Genomic DNA, 11,916 nt, shown 5'->3' with positions numbered 1-11,916 from the left:
GCGTGAGTGACCGTGCGCAAGGCGTCCCGGTCCAGAAAAGGTCGCAACTGGTGGATCAGGCGAACCTGATAAAACGCCCCCCTGGTCACGGCCGACAAATGGTCTTCCAATGTCAGCCGTGGATCCAGGAGGACTCCCAAGTTGCGAGCCCTCTCTGAGGGGGCCAAAATTTCGCCCCCTATAGTCAGCGATGGAGTCATTGTCTATGCATCCGCCTTTTAATAGTGGGGAAAAGTGTTTTTCCATAGACTGGGTGGAGGGTGGTATGGTTTCTTTGGATGTTTTGTGTTTTTATGTACAATATGCTTTAGGAACAGAAAGGAAAAAGTGTGTGTGTGTTAATGTCTGCTCCCTTTCCTTTGGTATTTTTGGGGGTTAGGTTATTTGTAGTTTTATTGGACATTGAATCTTGGTTATTTTGTTGTCAGGCTCAATTAGGACCTCATCTACAATCTCTGCAAATGACCCCTCTGAACAGGCCTAATATTAGAACTGATTTTGACTTAAAGTCTATATTCCAGTTCTCCACATTTGTGTCTTTGTGCTGACCACCATGGCTGAGGTTGAGAACCAGGCATCGTCCAGATTAGTTTCACCATAAGGCTCGCTAGACCATGCCTTGACAGGGGCTCCAATGCTCTGGAGAAATGAATTAAATTAGCTGTTTGGCCTGTAAGGTAGAAGCACGAGGGGACAGTATTAGAGTATAGTGTAGCCTTAGCTTCAACCTTTGTGATAAGGATCTGGATAAGCTTCTGTAGAGGACAGACGGTGGGAACTCCTGCAGTTCCACTTTTCATCTTTTTCCTTCTTGTTTCCCCTATGATTTGATCCAGCTGGGCAGGCCCAAAATCTGTTCCCTGGTCTTCTTCTGACCACACAGTGTTTGGCCACTGATGTGGACCTGATGCAAAGAAACTGTGGCCTGATTTGGCATTCCATGATCTTTTTCACAAAAAACCAAGGAGTTTTGGAGGGAAATTAACTGGTAAAGCCAGCTAAGAAAATGAGAGGGGAAAAAATTTAGTGGGATGATCAGCTCCCTGGCACAACCTGCTTCTTTTCCATCCATTGGCCAGCCATCTTTGTTTCTTGTATCCAAATCAAGAGTGAGCAGAAATTCATACATGATATTGTTATCATGTTTGCAAACTCTTCCTCTATACAGCCATATAATATGCTTCATTTGTTACATATCAAGTTTCTCAACTAAAAGGCTTACAGTATTAAAAAACAGCCCCAGGTTATAATACAGGCATTAATGTTAATGACATTAGCCTTGGAACAGGAGTGATTAACAGCTGGTTCTCAATCTGTGTGATCTTAATCATGAGAAAGTAAGCAGTAATGGCTTGTTTAATTACGGTAAACACAGTGTGTCACCAGCTAATTAGATATGATTGATTATTGCTAACTTCATTCTCTGCCCAAATTTAGAAGTAAACATTTGAATTCAATAATAAATGCTCAGAATGAACTTTAAGAATGTCACTTTGAGTATGTACAGTAGAGAAAAATATATTAAAAATTAAAAAAAATGTCAACGATGTTGAACAGATCAAGGATGTGCCAAAACAGGTTCAATGATATTCAGGTATAAACCCTGTCAGGTAATAATGACCTTAAAGGAAACATATGGGGTCATAGGCGCCGTTTACCCCACATATATTGTTTAATGCCAGCTATGGAGTCCATACTTGCTTATTCTATGCATCTGGTTCCTCATCCATTCTCCCAGACAGGAAGTCCCTGCATGTGATGGAATATAATCCTGACTGTCAGGAGGGAGGTTGTATATTTCAAATCAACAAGAGACAGCCAAGTTTAGATATGTTGGAGCAGGGGTCTTCAAACTTGGCCCTTTTATGACTTGTGGACTTCAACTCCCAGAATTCCTCAGCCAGGGTGGAATTCTGAGAGTTGAAATCCACAAGTCATAAAAGGGCCAAATTTGAAGACCCCTGTGTTGGAGAAAGTTAAGATGGCTCATCCCTAAGAGTTTTCAGAGTATATGTTTAAAAGTTAAGTAGCCTGCTTTAGTTTGGCAAGATTTTTGTCTATAGGTGAGGAACAATAAATAAAACTGCTAGAGGAACCTCTGCGTGTTTTTCTTGGTTTTTGGAGCATGATGCTGCATTTTGCAATGAGTGACTCATGAGTAAGCAGCAAGCCCACTTGGACTTGGCAGCTTGGTTCCCTCTTGATAGGTGCAAAAGAAGCTGTAGTTGTGTACACCCAGCAGGGAGGGGATTTAAACAACAGACACTCCTCAGCTGCTGAAAGTAACCTCAACAGCTGGCTCTTCTCACAGTGCCTGCATTCAGATGGCATTTATGCTGGCTTCTGAAGGTGGACCATGAAAAAAGGTGAGGTCCAACATTACTCTCTAACTTGCTTATCTTTCTCTAGGGTAGGGGTCTTCAAACCTGGCCCTTTTATGACTTGTGGACTTCAACTTCCAGAATTCCTCAGCCAGCATGCCTGGCTGAAGAATTCTGGGAGTTGAAGTCCACAAGTCATAAAAGGGCCAAGTTTGAAGACCCTTGCTCTAGGGTCTAGGCTCATATCCTCCAGAGATATTGTGACTCTTAACTCCCAGAATTCCTAGCTAGTAAAGTTTTACTCTACTGCTTTCTATTTTTTTATTAGTGAAATATATAAAAAGTAATACAACAGTGAGAGCATAGTAAAACATTCATGCAAATAGCAATTAAAGGACAAAACTTAAAGGAAAAGAAAAGAAATATATCCATGTAATATTAATATAAAACTAGCTCAACCATTTAATATATTAACTCTACTTGATATCATATAAAAATCTTTGCTTTATTTTAAGTTTAGAAATAAAAAATTACAAGAATTGATAAAGTGCATATCTCTTGAATTCATTAAGTGTTTAACATTCTCTTCATCTACATAATTTTCTTTGCCGAACCCCGAAACAACAGAGCCAGTATTTTTCATAAGTCAAATATCATGTTTTGGCATAATTGCTTATCGTATTTACGTCTTTAACTACTGTATTTTTCTCCAAAGTTATACAGGTAGTCCTCGACTTACAACTATTCATTTAGTGACTGCTCAAAGTTACAACAGCACTGAAAAAAATGACTTATGACCTATTATTACACTTACAACCATTACAGAATCCCCATGGTCACATGATCAAAATTCAGGCACTTGATAACCGGCATTATTTATGACAGTTGCCCTGTCCTGGAGTCATGTGATCACCATTTCCAGCCTTCCCAATTTGGGGTTCAATTGTGATTGTAAATTGGGGATTACCTGTATTAATTTGTGTATAGCACTGAACCCCTGAAAAAAGAACCTAAACGGACATGACCAAATCAATGGCTCATATGAGTCTTTTACCTTTTTCTGATATGCATTATAAATTGCAGCACATTTTTTGTGCATCAAATTGCCCAGAAGACATCTTTGTTGTAATGAAAATTTCTCCTTTACACTTCACATATATAAAATGTATAAGCTTTTTTTTTCAGTTTAGTTTTAGACTCAATCATAGCTTAATCTGCAAAAAAATTTCAGATATTTTAAAACTGGTTGTGGATTGTTTACATTGCATTCTCAGGGGTTTCTTCACATAGTTTATATAAACAGTGCCTTGAGGATTTACTAGCAGTTTGTCCACTTTGTAAATCAAACCATACACATTTGTTTCTCTCTTAAGGCTTTCTTGAATTCATAAAACTTTCATGTTAGTTTTTACCAATTCATGAAATACTGAAATTTTTGTACTTGAAACAGAAATACAATATATTTCATTATGGTATAAAAGTCTGTGACTTGTCATATCTTTGCTTTGTTATGACAATACAAAGAAATAGCATGCTTTTAGAAGACAAAATAATACAAGTGTATTCTTGTGCAAATAACCCCAATTGTCTGGTATTTGAAGGACACAACAGCTCGGTAAACTGTGCCATATTTATAGACAAACTGACATTAAAATCTAAGGGAATTGATGAAATTCCTGATGAGATATATATATAAAATAATCTCTGGTTTGTTTGTTTTTGCATTAAATGTAAGTGAACAAGTTGAATTTGAAATGAATAAGAGGTGTGTTTGATGGAATGATACAGTATAACCAATACCTGACCTGAACTGGACTTGACCCAAACAATTGTAACTAAAACATTATCGTTGCTTGCTACTATCTATTCACTAGTTTGTAATTTGAATTAGAAAAGAAAACAATATTATATGTTAATGGAGGATACTTTTGTAAAAAGAAGGAACTGTCATGAGTTCTTGGCAAACACCCAAATCAAATCTATATTTTTTCTTTCCATAGTCACTGAAATGATGCTAAGTTGCACACTGCAATACACAGAGATCACAGGATATAAAAGCGCTCCCTTAAACTTTCTACAACAGTGTTTGGTATAGAAAACTAGGTAGGTGAAAAGATGTTTTCTCTGACCATTTAATTGTTTTATGGCTCTTGCCAAGGATAGATTTAAGGTATACCAATAAACAAATTTGACTTTTGATAAATTAATAAGTGTGGTATTAGATAAACTATGCTATTTAGTTTTGGAAAACCAACATATTACCAACTATTTCCGACAGCAACTGCAGTTACAATGGTGATGAAAAAAGCAACTCTGGGATCATTGCCACCATTTATGACCTTTGTAGCATCTCTGTCGTGTGTCCAGCATTATAGCCATTTAGTATGCATTGTCCTGTCCCTGACCTTATTTTTTTCTTTTTTCCCCGCTCTCACTGTAGCTTCTCTCTACAGTGCAGTCCTAAAAAGTGTTAACCAAAAGTGAACAAATTCTTGGACCTTAATTACTATAGTTGATACAGCCCCATTGGGTCACAGCTGCTGCCTGAAATATGTAAGTCCCAAATCAGGCAGTCCTTGACATACCGCAGCACCAGTAGAGCAGCTAGGGGAGGGTGTGCAGATAGGGGAAACTCACCTCAGTGACCTGTGACCTTCCCCGATGGCTTCCCCATTGATTTTCCCTATTGAAGGCAGCAGGAATAGCAGCAAATAATGATCACATGATCACAGCGTGCTTGGCAACCAGTCATAAGTACAAATGGGTTGCCTATGCCCTTATTGTACTCACACGAGCATTAGAATGCTGAAATGTATGGAACTCCAAAGATATGTTGGAATCACCATTGTTCGACACCATCATAATGTCAACGCTGCAAATACTGTATATTCTTGCTTTGACAATATGCAGAACTGTCTGGTGTTTTTATAGTTAAATCAAGCAACAGTGAAAGGGGAGGAAAATAAGGAAAGCCCGGGAAAAAGAAACTGGAAGTAAATCACATCTTCCAAGTTAATTGGAAGATGTGAACCATGACCCCAGAATAGGGGAAGGAAAAATGCCTGGAATGTCTGTGCAACGGAAAATAATCTCAGATCTAAGCATTTCCACCATGCCGTACTGACACCTCTGTAACCTTAATAAATGCTTTTAGGTTAATAAAATGCCTGAAAGTTCTTTTAAGTGTTTCGTTAATCAGACACATGACATCGTGCTTAGATCTGAGATTATAATTTTAAATGACTGGGGGTTAATGACTACCTGTTCAGGGCTTCGTCTGGTTCCTATGCGGCTTGCAGCAAGCATGCCTAGGCAAACAGCCCTTTCCTTTCAGTGTGTATATGTCTCTGCTCTTGCCCATCTGCTCCTTCATAATTAATGTAAATACAAACATTAATTTGTTTCTTTCTAATTATCCCAGCTCTGGGGTAAGCATTCCAAAGGGCAGGGCAGAAGGGCAAAGATTTGCCTTTATAACAGGCTTCCTCATGAGTCAAATTCTGGAAACTTCCCTCCCTTTTCCCCCCTCCCCCTCCCTCAGTGCTTGGACTCTTATCGTTCTGAAGGTGGAAGGCAAAAGAAAGCTGAAGTAAAATAGCACAATCATGGTCACATGGTTTTTCACTTAGTGACTGCTTCACTTAATGACTTAGTTATTATCCCCATTGCAGATGCTAAATGATAGCTGCCTGCAGACTTTCTTTCCTCTGGGATATATGCTTTTTTAAAAAAAAACACTAACATATTTTTATAGCTAGGATTTTTGAAAGGTCTTTTAAAATAAATAGAAAAACCTTCACCTACAATTTATTAATAAATGGGCCCATTCAAAAATATAAAAGATATCTATTTTAAGTACCCATCTAATAGTACAAGAGAATAAAAAGTAATCAACACTTTAAAACACACTACAATTGGTAGCTTGAGATATTCATGAAATTACTGTAATAGATTTAATACAAATGTTTAGCTTTTATTTTTCCCCAATAAAAACCTCTTAAAATGAACATTCCCTGTCAAAATGACAACAGAAGAGGTAAGAATGAAGGAGGTAAAATATGATAGAGAGAGAATATTTAAATACTAATAAGGAGTTAAACACATATTAAAAAGAGTAGTTTTATACTGGAACTCAAAACGCAAGTGAAAAACAAAGAGCGTGAATGCTTGGCGTAGTCTTAATTAGGTTTTAGTACAGGTTTTTTATGGGGTATTTTAGAGCAGGCCTTTATTTAATTTGATTTTAGAATAGATATTTATTGTGATTTTTATTATCGCCTGTTCACCGCCCTGAGTCCCGTAAGGGAGATAGGGCGGTATACAAATCTAAATAAACATAAACATAAAAGATTAATAGAAAAATTAATAGCAGAGCATTCACTGGCAATATACTGCTATAAATAAATTTTCTTGTGTAGGATAACAAACAGCATTTTGTCATTTTGTTCACATGGTAAGTTTGGAAATAGAATTTTGGGTGAATTGTAAGGGCAGAATTGCACCTGTGTAAAGGGACTTTCCTCTGGTCTAGGGCCTCCAACCCACCCTCAAATTCCAGAAGCTTTGGAGAAGCTTTAAAATACATTTCTTAGCATTCATGGCTGGAGGGTGATAAATAAGTGCCCTCTTGGTTTTATCAGCAAAATCTATTTTCATTAAAGAAACATACGACTGGATTTGTCTTTGCATACTTCATGCATTCATTAGGCAGTTTTTGAATTATAAATGCACACTGAAAGAGGGTAGATCAGTGATGGCGAATCTTTTAGAGGCCAAGTGCCCAAACCACAACCCAAACCCCACTTATTTATCGCAAAGTGCCAGGGCATTGTGGTGTCCTCAGGGGGGACATGGGGGTGTGGCCCACTGGGTGGGCATGGCCCACTGGGTGGGCATGGCTGCGATTGTCATGGCAGACTGGGTGGGCATGGCTGGGGTAGGCATGGACACCTCGATGCTGCTCATGGGGGGAACACCTGTGTGGGCCAGGCAGGGTTGGGGGAGATCCAGGGGATCTCTGGCGGGTGGGGTGGTGGGCAGGAGGCCCAGCATAGATGGGGGGAGGCATGCAACCCTAGCTGGGACTGGGAAGCCATGGCGCCGATGGGGATCTGGCTTTCCTGCTCGGGGTGGCCTTTGGCTTGCTGGGTGTGGGTGTGCTCTACCACCTCTACTCGAGCTCGCTAGCTGGCCACTTCACCTCCTTTCTGCTGGGTGCAGCTGCCGCCCCGCATGGCAGCAGCAGCCTAATGGACCTGCACAAGCTGCTAGCAGTGGTGGCATGTGTGCCCACAGAGAGGTCTCCGAGTGCCGCCTCTGGCATGCATGCCATAGGTTCGCCACCACTGGGGTAGATCTTCATCATTGCTGCTAGTAACACTGTACTAGTAAGCGCCACATCATCTTCCACAGAAATCTCATGGGCCGTAGATAAAGTTAGTCTAAATCTTGATATTTAGTTTCCCTAACTACAGAAAATTGTTCATTGGGACAAGTAAAGCTTTAACTGAACGACTTGGATCATAGCTGGTTAATCTATTTAAATTAAAATGAATTGGGACAAACCTAAATGAAAACTATACAGAAAAGTCATTTTAAATTGTATTTATTTCCAAGGTAAAATCTTTTAGATTTGAGCTATAGCAAAATATGATGAGCATCTAACCTGCCTCATATTCTAAAGCAGCAATAAATTGCATCTAATATAACCGAATGCCAGTGAATATCAGATCCATGGGAGATACTAAAACCAAAAAAGCCTGCAGTGAATTTATTCAGCTCAGCTGAATAATCTGGTCCAAAAGGATTCAAAGCAGAATGCAGCTGCACCTACCTCATTTACTTTTTCCTCCATAGAGAAATTTTGTTTTAATGTTCTAAAAGCAAATAAATAATCAAATCTGTGTTTCTCAAACACCGAATAGATTTCCCAGCTTGCTGTCGAATCTCTGGGCATTTTGCCTAAAATCATTTTGTGATGCCCATTGCCCCCAAATGTTGCTTGCTCTATCTGTTAATTACTATTTGAACTGTCCTTAAAGGATTCAATAGTATTGATATAATTGTCCCCTTGTATGAGCTTCATCAATATTGCAGTGGTGTAATCAAAGTTATTTTCAATGTTTCAAGAGTGTCACAAATTGCTTTTCTCTTTATTTGTAAGGTTAACTAAACATGAGAAGCATATTCGTTTTAGAAAATATGGAAAATATTGGCCACAAGAGATATGCATCAATTTTTGATATTATTGCTACTTAGAACATTGCATACACAGTGTTGATTTCTTTCTTTGTTTTGAATTGAACTTAATTATTTTATGTGCAAAAGAGAACTTCTGACGCAAATGCATCTAGGTATAAGGATTAAATTACAGAGGAGTGACATAAAATCCATTGGCTTTTGGAGTAAAAAGCTGATTTTCTGCTACTTTGTTTGACATATTACTTGAAAAATTGAATGGTACAAAAGTAGACAAAACTTGTTTGCAAGACATCAAGGGCTATTTTTACTGAAATAGGTGGGGATTTTTTTTACAAGTTTGAACAACTTCTATGACTCTAAATCCTATTTCAATGAAGAATAGCTCTCAGTTACATCTGATTCACTTTTATGATATGACTAATCCCACAAATAATTTGGTATCCGTTTTTTTTTTAAGAAGAAAGCAACAATTCCAGCTTTTGAATAAAGCATGATGAGCTTCACCTTCTAACCAAAAGAGGTGGACAAGAAAAGGTTAAACTACACTCAAAAATTCTGCTGACCGCTCTAATAGCAACTTCTGAAAGGGCCTTGTTGTGAGGACATCTCACCAGGGACTTAACTGCAGCAATAAAGTCAAATGTTACAAATATCTTTAGCTTTCAATCTAAACCCTGAGTTAGTACTACCCTTTTAATCAAAAGAAATTACGTAAAGTTTCTGTTTTTCTATTCTGTTTTACAACAGGGGTCTCCAATGTATGGGCCATGGCCAGTATAGGGCCATGGCCTCTTGGCCACTAGGTCCCGGGAATGGCTGGCAAATGCAGGCACATGTGGACGCACCCCCCCACTCGCGCTAGTGCCACAGTACAGGCGCTAGCAGCCCATTTGTGCATGTGTGGGGTGCTAGTGCCACCACTGTGTACATGCCCATTTGTGCATGCGCACACAGGAGTGCACATGCACAAATTTCCCTGCTTGTTTTCCCTCTGGGCCACCAACCTATAAAGGTTGGGGAGCTCTGCTTTACAAAGTACGCCATAGCAAGAAGAATGATGAAAGCAGAGGGGAAGATGGGAGGGTTATCCAGTAAAGAAATTTAGTGGAGTCCCATTAAGTTTCTAGGAGTAAGAACAGCACATTCAATGACTACTCTTATTAATGAATTACTACTTCAGAAATATCACTGCCACCTTTTTATTTTCAGCCAGCCTCACTATGTAGTTTTGTCTCAATGCCAAATAAAATATGACATTAAAAACTTACTAAGAAGATTTTCTACTTGTCCCATAGAGACAATTTTGATTATTTGCACACACAAAACTACAACTTTCCATAAAGGATATTTGAAAGAAGGGATAGTTAAGAACTATATGAGAAAAGGAAAGAGAGGAAACATTATTTCAGGTGAACCAACATGCAAGCAAGAAAGAAGAAAAAGGTCACTCCGGAAAGACTCGGCCATTTTTGAGGGAAAGCGGCTGCCTCATGGTCTCAAAATGGCGGCCAGAGACATCAATTAGCTTTGGGCCGAAGCCCAGCTGGTCTGCGGTCAGTCTGGAGCTCCGCAGGAAGCCCGCCGAACAGCTGAGCTGCGGCTCGGCTGAGTTGCCCTTAGAGATTGCAACTCAGCCCGATGTTTAGCTCTCAGCTGTTCAAAAGACAAGGAGATAGAAGTGAGAGATTCAGCTTTTTCTTTGAGAGAAATGCCAATCTTCCTAGAGAATTTTAAAAGGGGATGAGAGAATAGATAATTCACGGATGGTACAACCTGCTGCGATCTAAGGATGAACCAATGCGTCCTGCTGGGTACAAGACTAAGTCAGAACTGGGTCAGCCTAGCCCAGCAGGAGGCGTGGCAAACTCTCAGACTTAGTCTATTGGGCAGAATGACAAAAGGAAACCCATCCATGGATTATCCATCCTCATTCTGGAGAATAGAAGACTTAGGAAAGAAAATTGGCCACAACCAAGTTTCTATTAACTTCCATCATTTTGTTGGAAATAAAACATTTTTGTAATACCTTTCTCTATGGTATATTTGTAAATGCTTCTTGAAATACATAATATTGTTAAAATGAGTATTAAAAATAAGCTTTTTAATTATTAGAGCTTCATTAATTGTAGTCCACATCCTATTATGAAAGTTTATCCTCAGACTTTTGGTGAAGAGGATTCCAAACTTTGAACATTGATGTCATAAATGAAAGCTACAAAGCTGCAAAGACAAAGTATTTTCTTAGCACCACACTAAATTCTTGAGTTATTTGCTATTCCATGACTTTATAAACTTGTTCAAATATATGTTCCAAGGTACGCTGATAACAGAATCTTGATGATCACATTGCATTGAGAGATATTATTATTCCATCTAGACATACTTTTGCAGAGGAGGCTTCAAACAGGGGTCTGCCAATTCATTTTTAGTTGGAGTTATCAGCACGGAAACTAGAACATTATGCATGCAAGGAATAAGCTGTACAACTGAGGTGTTAATTCTTGCTATAAAGATCAAAATCATTTCATGGGAAATTATATTAAATCTGAAAATATTAAAGCAATGTTAAGGGAAAATACATTGAAAGTTTGTCTGAATTGGGTTTTCCAGGGAATAATGGTGAGATGGAACCCACTGAACTTTGGAATACCACTTCCCTTCAGCACATGATGGTTCAAACTTCTGGCTTGCCCGGGCTACATTGAGTGAAGAGAAATTGTTTTGGGCCACATATAAAATATATAATATAATTAATGTATATAAATAATAAAAAAAGAAGTTTGTTATTTTGTGGGATGGCGTTACCAGCTGTCCAGGGTCACATGCTGCCAGCAGGCCATGGGTTGGACTTGCCTGCTTTAGCACATGAGGGAAAACTCTGCTGGAACTCTGTTGGAAAATATATTAAATATATTAAAGAGTGTTTTCAGAAAATCATGGTGGTGCATAGAATCATTATCATTGTCATTCCAGCTACTTGTTTCTTCCGGTTTGGTACCTTTGTAACTCCTTGCACTGATCATTCACAATTTCTCAAAAAATTCTTCCAAAATTTAATAAGTCTCTTTTGGTAGCCAGTGTAGCAATCTTTTTCATATCATTCTTCTAGCCAATCATTTGTAAATCAGATCAGTCTCAGTGTTGTCTGGTACAACCTGTTCCCATTCCATAATATCTTCTAAACACAGTTTATATGTAATTGCAGTCCTTTTTTCACAAATATCCCTCACTAAATCCAATGTTCAAGTATTTTGCTCCATTCACATTTAAATGTTCTCCTTTAAATGTAATTTTTAGTTCCTTCTGGTTTCTTCGACTGTCCAACTTTCAAAGTCCGATCCTATCATGTTCTTTTTTTTTCTAAAGAATTGGAAACAACAGTATTTTCCCATGG

At 38.6% G+C, this 11,916-nt stretch overlaps 1 protein-coding gene across 1 annotated transcript in view; it reads right to left on the bottom strand.

Moving 5' to 3' along the window:
- The window catches only part of SNTG2 (syntrophin gamma 2), a 214,003-nt gene that overhangs the window by 147,477 nt on the left and 54,610 nt on the right, over positions 1 to 11,916 (bottom strand). Inside the window, exons 2-3 of the mRNA XM_015816873.1 lie at positions 10,906 to 11,026; positions 10,137 to 10,242 (exon numbers count right to left, since the gene is read on the bottom strand). Of these exons, the coding sequence (XP_015672359.1) occupies positions 10,137 to 10,242; positions 10,906 to 11,026 (227 nt within the window). The remainder of the gene's footprint in view (positions 1 to 10,136; positions 10,243 to 10,905; positions 11,027 to 11,916) is intronic.

The sequence above is a fragment of the Protobothrops mucrosquamatus genome, unplaced genomic scaffold, assembly GCF_001527695.2.
Source record: "Protobothrops mucrosquamatus isolate PMUCROS unplaced genomic scaffold, P.Mucros_1.0 scaffold515, whole genome shotgun sequence".
Classification (NCBI taxonomy): domain Eukaryota; kingdom Metazoa; phylum Chordata; class Lepidosauria; order Squamata; family Viperidae; genus Protobothrops; species Protobothrops mucrosquamatus.
The sequence above is the reverse complement of the archived record's forward strand: the minus strand, read 5'-3'. Positions and strand labels throughout refer to the sequence as shown.